Source organism: Leuciscus leuciscus, assembly GCF_965113295.1.
Source record: "Leuciscus leuciscus genome assembly, chromosome: 14".
In the NCBI taxonomy this organism is placed as follows: domain Eukaryota; kingdom Metazoa; phylum Chordata; class Actinopteri; order Cypriniformes; family Leuciscidae; genus Leuciscus; species Leuciscus leuciscus.
Genome location: NC_138738.1, coordinates 15,896,367 through 15,910,354, shown reverse-complemented (window position 1 = coordinate 15,910,354; position 13,988 = coordinate 15,896,367). Strand labels below are relative to the sequence as shown.

General features: G+C 36.8%; 1 protein-coding gene across 1 annotated transcript; it reads left to right on the top strand.

Annotated features, from left to right (window-relative positions):
• The first annotated feature begins 1,864 nt into the window (after nucleotides 1-1,864).
• Nucleotides 1,865-7,702, top strand: LOC309513922 (uncharacterized protein). Its single transcript, XM_082190030.1, has 6 exons — nucleotides 1,865-3,126; nucleotides 4,960-5,018; nucleotides 5,150-5,263; nucleotides 5,412-5,579; nucleotides 5,795-5,911; nucleotides 6,063-7,702. The coding sequence occupies exons 2-6, from the start codon at nucleotides 4,970-4,972 to the stop codon at nucleotides 6,260-6,262; spliced, it is 648 nt and encodes a 215-aa protein (XP_082046156.1). The 5' UTR covers nucleotides 1,865-3,126; nucleotides 4,960-4,969; the 3' UTR covers nucleotides 6,263-7,702.
• The last annotated feature ends 6,286 nt before the right edge of the window (nucleotides 7,703-13,988 follow it).

Sequence of the window (13,988 nt, the reverse complement as noted above, 5' to 3'; positions counted from 1 at the left end):
TTTATTAGTACTTATAAAGTACATATTTATTGAGGCAAAAGTCGTAGATAATATTTGGTTAATAGTGAGAATTGGACCCTAATCTAACTTGACTTTTTTGTGGTAATCACACTGATATTGACATCCTGATGACACCGATTAAATTTTTTTTTCTGTTATTTCCTTTTTGTTATTAGATTTTACACTTGTTTTACATTGGTTTGTATCTGTTTTCTTATTCTTTCTCTTTTCTTTTTTTAATATTCTGATGTGAATAAAATTTCATAAATGAAAGGTGCAAATAAAAACAATTTATTATTTTTGTGTATTATTCCATTAGATGCCCCTTTTGATAATATTTATATATATATATAAACATTTAAATATTTTTCATCAGGTAATGTGGGAATCATCATACCGATCCTTTTCCCTTCCCTTCAATTTGCTACACTCAAGGGTTGTGTCTCAAGAAATCTTTGTGGACCTTCATCTATCACCAAGTTCAACTGCATTAGCAATTCAGTGTACCCAGCCATCACAAATACAAACTTCAGTGTTCTCCTGATAGGCTTTATTACTGCTAATTTCTTGTAATTTCAATGTAATTGTTATTTAGGTATTCTGGAATGTTTTTATAGTTTACAATCCATACTTTTTAAAATTATTATTTTTTTAAATTTTTTTTACATGTGGAGATGAGGGTTTTTAATTAAAACTTATTTTTTATAGCCTGATGTTAGGGTTTGTAAACACTGATGATCAACAATTGTAAAAACAATACATGTCTAAAAATGAATAGGCTATAATTTAACTGTTACACTGTACAAAAATTACAACTTGGTGTTTCATCTGGTAACATTGGACCCTTTTCACATTTCTGGGGTTCTCAAAAACGGAAGTGATCACAGTTGGGTATAGTGGTGTACAAAGAATAGTACAACAAATATAATTTTTGCATTCTCATTTCCCCCAGTAGTAGCAAAAGAAAAGAAAAAAAAATCCATGACAGCATTTCTATAATTTTACAAAAAAGCAGAAAAAAAAAATTGAGAGATTGATTACATTGGTCAGAAGAGAAAAATGTCAAATTTGCCTTCACTCCCTCAGCTGTTTTAGAAACACTAAACAGCAGCTTTAAACAGTTTTCTATAATTGAATGCCTATTGTAAGAAAACGTCTCAGGTTACGACTGTAACCATGGTTCCCTAAAAAGGGGAACGAGCCACTGCATCTTGGATTGATGCTTCTAAACTTTAGAGGAGACAAAGAAGAGCAATCAAGTGTCTCTAGCTAAGGAGAAAAATATGAGCACAGTGTGTAATGATGATGAGATCTCTTCTAAAAGTTTTAAAAAGTCCATTTTGGGGCTCAGGATATATAAGGCCCTGTTAACACCTGGTATTAAGATGTGTTTTGGTCGATCCAATAACAAGTGGATGGAGATAAATACAGGTGTAAGCGGGGTCTCAAATATTTTGAGCTTGTCCACTTTCGACCACTTCCAGAGGTAGTAGAAAAAGCATTCGACCAGATTGCTTTCGTAGACGCTCATGTGGTCGAATGCGTTCGAATAGCCACAAAAGACTGCCTACTGACCTAATGTGTAAACATTATGGGATGTGCGCTAGCCAGACGGGATTTAAACTTTGTCGGCTGAAGACCTAAGTTTGGTTTGAAGACGAAAAACGTACCAAACACAATGTTCTGTCACCATTCCTGATTTCTATCACGCACTCACTGCATTTGCCATGGTCTTGCGGGTATCAGAGCAGAAACATAACTGCTGTTCACTGTTTTTTGAACAGAGGAGGAGGAGGAGGAGGAGGAGGAGGAGGAGGAGGAGGAGGAGGAGGAATTCTATTTCTCAGCGATTCAATCTTGTATACCAAATCACTTCTTATTAATACTTTCCTTAGATCTTGTATTTTCCTTAGTGTTCCCCCTCCTCTGTGCTCTACTACTATGAGGATTTGTACAGGTGGTCACGCTCTCCCTCTGGCCCTGCCTCCAGTCCTCAGAGTGTGACAGACCAGGACCCCCAGAGGTTTTTCTTTCTCCTTGATATTTGCCAAGTTCAGCCACAAATGCCTCTCCATTGCCACTATCGCTGCCATTGATCGACCAATGGCAGCAGCTGTTTGTTTGGTGGCCCGGAGGGCCAGATCTGTGGTGCAGCACAGCTCAGCGACCACTTCTCCTGTCTCTCTCGCCCCCAAACCAGATCTAATCTAGTCGTGGCACGTGCCATCACATCCAGCAGCTCCTTGAATGCAGGACTGGCAGGCTGAGAGGACTCCCTACAAACAATATCTTTGCCCTCCTCAACCTCATCCGCCTCACCATGGCTTGAAGGCACCAGCAGCATGCTATCTGCTGGATCAGGTGACTCAAGAGACAGAACATCCTGATCCAATAGATTGATTGGGCCAGTGACTGAGGAGCGCAAAAGAGCCATAACTTTATTGAACTCCTCAGCTAGCTTGACCTGCGATCCCCACGACTTCAGTCTCTGTTGTGACTCTGCTACATCGGGGCCTGAGCCGCGCAGCACACACGCTTGTCCCACATCCCTCGAGAATATAGGGTCAAGCATGAACGGAGCTTCCTCATTATGAATTTCTCACAATAGATGCATTCAGCTGCCTTGAGAACTGAATGTGCATGCTCCACACCCAAACACACAACACACAGATCGTGTGTGTCCTCGGCTGTCAAAAACCTGGGACACGGAGGCACACACCTCCTGAAACGCTTGTATGAGTCTTTATTCATAACAATAGCCTTCACCATGTGCTAATACAAGCTGGTCCTTCTGACAAAAAAGATGATGACATACATTGTAGGCGCCCTCTTATATTCATGGGCGCTCCGGTAATGGCGTCACAGACTGTCATTGGCCAATGAAATTGTCGTGACACCAGTCACGCTGATGGTTTTCCCCATAGCATCAATCCAAGACGCAGTGTTGAGTTACACTTCGAAAGGGAACAAAGTAGTGTTATAAAGGCGTCCTCACAGTCCGTGAAAAGGGTCCAATTTCCATTTGCATTCATTACATGGAAAAGAGATGCCAGTATATTCTTCAACATTTCTGTATTTGTGTTTCATGGAGGATAACAAGTCATACAGATTTGGAACATTATGAAGGTGAGTAAATTATGAAATTGTATTGTTTGTATGGCTTCAGAAGACTCGGGAAAAAGTTATAATAGTCTTTTTGGTCTTTAAAATTCATGTTTGGGTAAAAAAGCACATGTGGCATTTGGAGTTTTGTGATATCTGGGCTAAGAATGTTGAAGTTCCTTTCTTTGTACCATCATCATTGTAAACTCGTACTCGATCGGACCAAAGTCCGGTATCCGACCAGCGGGAAGGTCTCTACGTGTTACTGTCTTTTCTCATTGCAAAGTATTTTTGATTAAATGCAATACATTTTCTCATATGTATTTTCTCGTTATTTAATTTGACTCCATAAATGAAAAGGTTTTAATGATATCTGTGCATCATTAAATGTGAGCAAATGTTTGACTATTCTCGGCCGCTCTCAGCCTCACGAATTCAGGTGATCTTAGCATGAGAGAGAGAGGGTGAGGGATGAAGGAATGAAATGTAGATTAGGATGACTCGGAGGTGAGACTTTCGTCTCGATAGTGCATAAGGGGAGTTCAAATGTTAATTTCCAGCAAGGTCCTTTGTTTACTCGATGAGTGGTCGTTCCTCAACCAGTTCTTCCAGTTTTTCCAGTCTTACATCATCACAATCTTAATCAACCTGGAGTTGAGATCATTTTAAGTTTTTAATTGCAGAGATTGAACCACTTAACATTTACACATTTACTTTTACTTAACATATATTTCATTGCAGAAAAAAAAGTGATTTGAAAAAGTGGTTTAAATGTGATAAACAATGATAATGTGTCAATGCCATTTTAAATTTACTTAAATTTAATCAGTATTCAAACATATACAGTATAAAAATGTTTTTCCTAATAACAAAATTATTATTTAGCTGTTTCCCTTTGCACTTTGCATGACAACAGATCTTTGTATCACTCACCCATGTACCAGACTATCATATTCAAGCTAGTCTCTTGGTGCCCTGTCTGTGGTGAAATACCAACCATCACAAAACGTTCAGACCCATTGTAATTTTGTTCCTCATATTTTATTGAGTATTGAAATACTCTTTATATGTCTGTATCAATTTCTACAACTAACAGACAAACAACAATATTTTTCCTGAAATTTTGATTTTGGATGTAGAAATTTGGATTTTGATCATAATAATCATTTTTCAAGGTTGTCCATAGTTTTCAAAGATTTTCAAAGCAGAGGAAGTTTAGAATGGATTTAAGAGGTTGGAAATAGAGTAAACAATGAGCTGACAGACTATCAATTTCATATCACTTCATCACACTCATACTGGATTCACGAAATGAGGCTTTGTTAATATAATATCATTTTTCTGCTTTCTTTGTATATCTTGTTTTTTGTTGCTGTCATCTTTCACACATTATGATAATTTGACGACACAGATTAAACTATTAATCCAATGATTAGTAAAAACCCCACACAGTAGTTAAAAAATATGAACACAATGCTTACAGTGGTTTATAGTGACTGTAGGGATGCTTGAGCAATACTGTAGCTCACAAGAGCAGTATGTAATGTGAATTGAAGGTAATGCAACAGGTTCTTGTGCAGGATATAAAAAATTGTGGGGAAAACAAAACATTGTTCTTAAGGTCATCGTCAAGCTACAGGCCATACTGTAATACAACTATTTTGAAAATGATTTTGAAGTATGATATATGATATATGAAATTATGAAACCGAATACTTGTGATATGAACATGACTTCCCCTGGCAAACAATATCAAGCTTCTCTTTTTGTGTACTTCACCAAAATAATGCATATAATAATCCCCTTTATAAGAGTTGCAGTTAGATTTTCAGACAAGACATTTACTTCACTCCACAGGAGTTTCAACATGAAGTTTTTCTTAGGACTCCTTCTCACCTCTTCATTCCTCCACCCAGGTATGCTCCAGTAACAGGTGTACATTTGCTTTACTGAATATAATTACAAATGTTGTTTTAATGAATATTGAATATTACACTATTTCTTCTTTAAATGTCACACTCATTTATTTTTTGTTTTTGTTGAACAGTTCGCATGCTTCAGTGTTTTTTGTGTGACTCTGCATTCTGTGAGAAGCCATTTTTAACAAACTGTCTCTTAAATGAGTATTGTGCCACCCTGAGAACTGATGGAACTTTTTCAGGTTAGTTTTAATATTCTAACATTAAAAAAATATATACAATTTGATTACAGAAAAAAAAAAATCCACTCTTTATTCCTGTTAAAAAGAGTAATGTTATGGTACATGCACATTCCTCTTACATTTGTGTTGTATTGTTTCTCTGGATTAGGTTTTAATTTTACAGTAGTAGAGAGGTTTTGCCTATTGAATACTGTTTGTGCGATGCTGAATGCAAATGGCACAACATTCATTGCTTCAGTTGCTGTTGGGCAGACAAGTGTAACTTCGACCTTCTCCTGCTGCAACACTAACGGATGTAACAAGAATAATTTTGATGGTAAGATATTTTTTTTATGCATTTAATACAGTGTTTTGATCAAAACATTATTATTAAAATCAGAAAAGAACAGTATTTGGACCTGTATATCTGATTTGCTTAATAGTATATTTGCTGATAATTAACAAGGTAAATTTGGAAGGTTTGGATGACTTTGTATGTCTGTAAATACTATTTAAAAATTATTAACCCTTTAGTGCAACTTTGATTTTTAGCACCAAACAAAACCCCAAATGGACTGAAGTGTAAATCATGCCGCAGCTTTTATGATAAACAGTGTGATTCTGATATGGTCTGTGTGGGTAATCAGGACCGCTGCCTTAACGACACAGGTATGACAGATACATCAGTAATATAAATAATAAATTAAGAGTGTTTTGAGAAATGACAGCATTTATAATATCTGAAAATGTCAAAATATGTACCTGGAACTGATCCTAATCACCAGTGTTATTTTATTTACATTTTTCTTGTATGTATCAGCTTCTTCGTTGCCTTATGATTATGATTTTGGAAACAACACCTTGAAAGGCTGCATCTCAAAAACTCTTTGTCAGCCTTCAAACTTTGGAAATGTGACATGCTATGAAGGGAGCTTCTACAACAATGGTGTCATTTGGTTGAGTGATGTCAACTTTAGTCTCCCACTTCTGAGCTTTATTACCATTGTTTTGTTGCTGTAGGATAACTTAAATGCCCCCAATATCATTTAAAAATGTTATAGATTTTAACTTGCTATCCATTTCAGCTTTTGTTACTTACACTACGATTCAAAAGTTTGGGAATCAGTACGATTAAAAAAAAAAAAAAAGTAAAAAAAAAATATTATATATATAATTCAGCAAGAATGCATGAAATTGATCAAAACTGACAGTAGATAATTATAATGTTTCTATATTAACTTTTTTCTTGAGCAGCAAATCAGCATATTCAAATGATATCTGAAGGATCATGTGGCACTGAAACTGGAGTAACAGCTGCCTAAAATTCAGTTTTACCATCACAGGAATAAATTATATGTAAAATATGTGACCCTGGACCACAAAACCAGTCACATGGGTCCATTTTTTTTTTTTTTTTAGATGTATACATCACCTGAAAGCTGAAAAATAAGCTTCCCATTGATGTATGGTTTGTTAGGATATAACAATATTTGGCCGAGATACAACTATTTGAAAATCTGGAATCTGAGGTTGCAAAAAGAATTTAAACATTGAGAAAATCGCCTTTAAACTTGTCCATTAATGTTCACGATTGTGCTGCATTCACTCACAAAAAGAAATGTTTTATATATTAACGGTAGGAAATTTACTAAATATCTTCATGGACCATGATCTTTACTTAATATCCTAATGATTTTTGGCATAAAATAAAAATCGATAATTTTGACCCATACAATATATTGTTGGCTATTGCCACAAATATACCTGTGCGACATGTGACTGGTTTTGTGATCCAGGGTCACATATATGGTATAAATATTAATAATATTTCACGATACTACTGTTTTTACTGCATTTTTTATCAAATAATTTGCTGGCTTAGTGTGCAAGGCACTTCTTTTAAAAACAAAGATCTTACCAACCCCAAACTTCTGAACTGACAGTAATATAGGAATAGTTTGTCTCTGAGCTATTATCTGAAAAAAATAATAGGGGGATATGTTATGTAAGCTGTTTATTCAAATGTCACTTAAATCATAGAACATGTTTGTGGTATAATATTTGCATACTAAGTTTCTCTTGTCACTTTTCAAATAAGCGGAAGTTAAAAGATTGCACTTGCAAATTTTTTCACAAAGAACATTAAATGTTTACCTTAAGTATTTTATCAAGACGTATATCATTATCTGGTTGGTACTGTGCTACATTAAATGCACTAAAAGCATATCACAGTCTGGATGCTTACAATTTTACAATCTTCTTAGCAGAAAGGCTGGGAACATTTGTTTGTAATGTGGACATACATTTTCTTGTGTTTGGTGAGGCTTGAGCAAGTCAAACTGCGTCAAAAACGTTGCTAAGATGCCCTGGGAGGTTATTAATGGACATTGCACTTGCATAGCTGTTTGGTTCAGTCTGTATATGCAAATAATAAATTACATTGCAAACTGTATGCTAGTAAACTAATTGCTATGTGCCATTATTACTTTAAACATTTCAAAATGTGTGTCCTTATGCTGGATGACGTTTGTAGCCATATTGCTGCAATCCTTGTTGCTGTGGAACAGTGTGTAAAAGAATATAAATGACAATATATGCAAAATATGTTTCAAGTATACAGTCACATACAGATATGCAATGCAACACACACACATTAACATTTCCAATAACTTACATGCCATGATAATACATGCCATAGACTTGCTGCAGGTGGCATGCGGATAAACTGCAGTGTCCATAATGTAAGACACTTAAGACAGTGTTACAATTTTCCTTGCACAAAGCCAGCTAGCTCAAATTATGCTGCATCATACTTAAACAGTTAATGTAAAGAAACAAAAAAACAAAAAATTCAATAGAAAAAAAGTAATTACCTTACCAGAATAAAAATGTGTGCTGCATATCATAGAGGTGCTAGTTGGTATTCAGCCTTCTTGCTCCAATGCTGCAAACAGGTGTCGTGCCGAATTTCGACCCTTATCCTAACCCCACCCCTAATCCTAACCCCACCCCTAATCCTTACCCCACCCCTAATCCTAACCCCTCCCCCACAACGAATCCTAAACCTACCAATACTAGGGGGGTAATAATTTGGCGGGGGTCGAAATTCGGCACAACACCGGGCCTGAGGGAGCATCCAACCAATGAGCAACATGGACCTAATTTTAATTTTAACATTTTGAATAGCAAGATTATAAATTATTGCAATCCCACTATGCATCAAGCCCCTTGAATACGCTTGACAACTCTACAAACGTCACTTCCTTAAAATGACGAATAACCGTTGAAATTATCTATAATGCCAAGGTCTCTGGAAGGAGGTATGGTAAAGTGATATTTACATTCTGCTTGGACACGTGGTGAGTCGGTGACTGCGACGTCTTCCGCTGGTTGTGCTGGGCCATTTTGCAGTGGGAAGAAATACATTGGATTCCATTTAAACAGCCTTGAACTGGTTTCTCTCCTCGTTCTGAGCTGGTGAGCGAGTCTCCACGACAATAAACACATCCTCTTATCATGCTCATCCAGCACATTTAAATGAAATGTGATTATTAGTGGATAGTTTCACACGCTTCCGTGTCAACGTGTCTGTTATCAGCGGCTTCTGTTCATGTGTGCCAAGATATTTTAGAAATCCCGACTGGCTGATGTTTTACGGCCATGTCTGGAATAAAGAGTAGGCCTATACATACAGTCCGGGTGATATTACAGTAAAGGACATAACCCGTGATATAAGATTTTGGCCATATTGCCCATCTCATGATCGTGATCTGTACAGGCACGTCCACAAACCTCTTGCGTAACGTTTGGTCACACCACAAGGTATCACTGTGGCCTCAAAGCTTCAGCAATGCCACTCAGAGCTCAACTGCTATGTCTGAGGTAAAACACGCCCCCCTCATTAGCATACAGAGGAAGAAATGTAGAAATAAATGAATGTGGAAATAAATAAATGTAGACATAAATACATATATACATAAATGAATGTGAAAGTAAATAAAAGTGGAAATAAATAAATAAATAAATGAAAAATAAATAAATGTGGAAAAAAATACAATTGTAAATTATTATTTTTTGATTTTTGTTTTTTTTACATTTCTTCTTATATTTATTTATTTATATATGTCAGTCAAGTTTATTTGTATAGCGCTTTTCACAATACAGATTGTATCAAAGCAGCTTCACAGTATTAAATTAAAATAATACAACAAAGTTTGTTTCAAGAGGAATTTATTGATTGATAAAATTAAATTAAATATCCCCAAAATATCCCCATGTATATGTATATTTATTTATTATTATGTCAGATTTGGTGTTCCAGCTGATGAGGTCCTTGTCTTCAGAACATTGAAGAGGAAAGATACTTGAAGGTGAATGTTCTGAAGTCTGTGCAGAAGATCTGGACAATCTGGAACACGCAGATGGAGGATTTCTGAAGAGAAGGTTTTGAAGTTGGAGCAGAAGGTCAAGTCAAGTCAAGTCAAGTTTATTTATATAGCGCTTTTCACAATACAGATTGTATCAAAGCAGCTTCACAGTATTTAAATTAAAATAATACATCAGTGTTTGTTTCTAGTGGAAAACGTCCACGTTTGGTAATGCTGATTAATAGTATTGTTGATTGATTAATTAAAATTAAATATCCCCAAATATCCCCGAGTATCCCCAACTGAGCAAGCTAAAGGCAACAGTGGCAAGGAACCGAAAAACTCCATCAGGTGACCTAATGGAGAAAAAAAAAAACCTTGGGAGAACCCAGGCTCAGTCGGGGGCCAGTTATCCTCTGGCGTTTATGAACTAGGTCGGATTCAACTGTAAGATTAAAAGTATTATATGAATGCCTGGCTGAAGAGATGCGACTTTAATCTAGTTTTAAACTGGGAGAGCGAGTCTGAGCAACTAACAGTATCAGGAAGACTATTCCAGAGTTTTGGAGCTAAATGTGAAAATGCTCTCCCTCCTTTGGTGGACCTAGAAATCCTGGGTATGACCAAAAGCCTTGAATTTAGTGATCTTAAAAAGCGCGATGGATTATAGGGCGATAGAAAATCCGTTAAATAGACTGGAGCTAAGCCGTTTAGGGCTTTATAAGTCAGTAGCAATACCTTGTAATTAATACGGAACTTTATAGGTAACCAATGTAGTGATGATAAAATTGGTGTTATATGATCATATTTTCTTGATCTAGTAAGAACTCTAGCAGCGGCATTTTGGACTAACTGTAGCTTGTTTATTGAGGATGCAGGACAACCAGCTAATAAAGCATTACAGTTATCTAGTCTCGAGGTCATGAATGCATGAACTAATTTTTCTGCATCAGAAACTGATAGCATGTTACGTAGCAATGTTTCTAAGGTGGAAAAAGGCTGTTCTTGTAACATATGAAATATGATTTTCAAAAGACAGGTTGCAGTCTAGTATAACACCCAGGTCTTTGACTGTAGAGGATAAAGTAACAGGACATCCTACTATGTTAAAGTTCAGAAGGCCCTGAAATTGATGGGCATAAGCTTGGTCGTTGATGCTGTTTCCGAACTCCCCGAAATTCCCTTCTTGCAGAGCGTCAGCTGTCAATGAGCATCTGTCGGGCTTGTTTTGCTGTGTGTTCCACTCATCAGCTCTAGTCGGACTCACGTCGGTGGCAGTTTGCCTGATTCAGCATGTTGAATTGTCGTTTGGGCAATCACTTAGAGAGATCACTCTGATAGGCTGCACGATAATAAAATCAAAAGTGATGAAAGTGAGCAAAGAAGTCAAGACGGCACAGACAGAAGGCTGTTTTTTACGTCATCTAATCTGAGCTTTCCAATACTCAAATATTTTAAACATGAGCTGCCTGCAATGAAGAAAGTGATCAGTTTGGTTGATATTCAAAATGTTAAGCAAACGCTGGTTTGTTTACTGTTTGTATACCTGCAGTCCTAGTCCTTTTGAATGATAACTATTAGATCCCTGCTGATATCGACAGTTATTTCCTTGCTACGCACATGTTAGTTGGCAGTCGCCTGTAGTCCTTGATGTGTACGCACAGTTTTCTGGCCTGGACGCAGCCAACATGAGGCGACAACAGTCAGGTTCTGTCGCCAGTTTTTTGACATCGGCTTGGTGTGTCACGGCCTTCAGAGAGAACCTTTTAATGCTTTCTGAGCTGGCGGGATTTGCAAATGGCGGCCTTTCTGATTCAGAGTTGTGATTGGCAACGCATGATTGCATGTATACCTTAATCGACAATCGACAAAACTTGTAGTCCATTATAACATCTACAAAGACAGCCTGCATGCTTTCAATATGGAACTAGCAAAGCTAGACAGACTTTTTTCTCAAATATTATAAACAGCAATTTAAACAACACACGCACTCTTTTTGCTACTGTAGAGAGACTGACAAACCCCCCAAGCCAGATTCCCAGTGAAATGCTCTCAGACAACAAGTGCAGTGAGTTTGCTTCTTTCTTCTCTGACAAAATCAATAATATCAGAAAGGTGATCAGCACATCCTTGAGTTGCGCTGGGGTCAGACAGATCAGACCACCTGAGAAAGTAGTTACTATGTCTGACTTCAAAAAAATTGATGGCAAAATTTTGGAAGAGACCGTACAGCACCTTAAAACATCAACATGCGCCCTTGACACACTTCCCACATCTTTTGCCATTTATAATGAAATGTGCTATATAAATAAACTTGCCTTGCCTTGCCTTGCCTTAATAATTGTTGAGTCACAAAAAGCACTCGTAAAGTGTATACAGATATTTATCTTAAATGAAGGCAAAAGTCATATGTTTGTTGTCCACCGAAACCTGATCCAATTCTAGTGAAACTTTTCCACACGTGGTTTGAAAAGGTGTTGCCACCCTGTTTGCCTGCTGTTCACTACACGCTCTAGCTCTTTCATTTCTTTCATGCCCCAATCTCTTGCTTTATTTTTATTTGTTACGGAGGACTTCCCAATATATATTTTATGTCATACTCTGGAGGCTTTTACCATAAATTATACAGACACACTAAGCTCTCCATTTGCAGGACAGATGTTATTTTTCACTGAGAGAAAGAATGGGGCCTGCTTCATAATTTAGAGGTCATGCTGTCCAGTCTCAAGAATAAATAAATAACAAATAAACAAACAAACAAACAAAAAAATCAGTCCACACACACACACACACACACACACACACACACACACACACACACACACACACACACACACACACACACACACACACACACACACACACACACACACACACACACACACACACACACACACACACACACACACACACACACACAAACAAACTGTCTCCTGAACATGAATGTAAACACACATGAATAGATAGACATATATAAAGCATGGTATGATATCATGGGCATATGCACAATTAAAATAAGAAAATCAATACAGAATGGTAGTTAGATAACATCTCCATATATGTGCATGAAAAAAGCACATAGAAATAATCAACAATATTCAACATTCAACAGTATATAGTGACTACAGTCTGAGATGTACCCGGACCTTTGTGGTTAGTGTTGGCAAAACTTGCTCGCTTCACACTGTGGTGGGAAAACGGCGGAAAGCTATGCTCACTATATCAGTGGACAGTGGATTTCCCAGGTTTTTACATAGCAGTCCCATAAAATGTGCATGAATGTGACTGTCAAAAAATAAAGACACCAAGTGTCTCCCTCCCCCTGATAGTGAGGATACCTTTAGACTGTGTGTGTGCCTCTCTCTCATTTATTCATGATGGGAATATTTAGACATCTGGCTATCTGTCATACCATGGATGAAGACAAACAGAAGAGACAGGTATAGTGTGTGTGTGTGTGTGTGTGTGTGTGTGTGTGTCAGGGCTTGGAGAGGTTATGAAGAGGAGGAAGAAAGGTAACAGGAGGAACAGATGTTTAGGTGTAAAATTATCTGTAAAAAAAAAAATAAAAAAAATAATCTAATGCCAGATATTTTGACCAAATTTATAATTTCTGTTCATGCTAAATATAGAGACTCTCTATATTCCTATCTCTCCCGAAATGATTGAGATGGCCAATCAAATCAAAGAAGGCGGGACTTTACTCTCTTTCTGTCACTGTCACAACGCAACGAGAGTTCATGGAAAGAAAAATCAAATGTAAGTAGATTTAAGTATTAGACAGCTGTTTTGCGATAAAAATCTTCATCAACCAACAGTTATAGCCTATATGATGGAAACCACTTTTCCTTTTTATGAAATTTCGGCGTTTTGAATTGAAAATATGCGATCGTAATTCATAACTGAATGTGACGAGACAAGAAACGCATTTTCGACATATTCGACATACGATTAAAAAAAAATATATATAGGCCTATATATATAGGCTATTTAAAATAAAATATTAGGCTATTTGTAAATAGTTTAAATTAATCAGGCCTACTTCATTAGACCTAGAATGTCTTTTACCATTCTTATTTATTTATTCCCTTAAATACCGCATTTTAATCTTTTAATTATTTATAAAAAATAAAAATAAAAACTCCGCCTACGGAGGGGATTGGTTTCACGGGAAATTGAGTAGCCTACATTCATCACTCGCCTGTGCATGTCTCTTCATATCCGTTAATAAAGAAAAGTTGCACCAGCTACTTTGATGCTTGTATTGTGTGGGAGTGTCATAGTTGTCACAATGAATGAGAAAGGTTGACATGGAGGAGCATGCTAAATCGGTGTTTACAACTGTTTGTAAAGTTTTTAGCTTTACAACAAGCACAAGT

What these genes read in the sequence shown, in the direction of transcription:
- LOC309513922 (XM_082190030.1), top strand. Translation starts at nt 4,970, where the DNA reads ATGAAGTTTTTCTTAGGACTCCTTCTCACCTCTTCATTCCTCCACCCA. An exon ending in AACTGATGGAACTTTTTCAG is followed by an intron (nt 5,264 to 5,411) that starts GTTAGTTTTAAT and finishes TCTCTGGATTAG; the next exon opens with GTTTTAATTTTACAGTAGTA. An exon ending in CCGCTGCCTTAACGACACAG is followed by an intron (nt 5,912 to 6,062) that starts GTATGACAGATA and finishes TGTATGTATCAG; the next exon opens with CTTCTTCGTTGCCTTATGAT.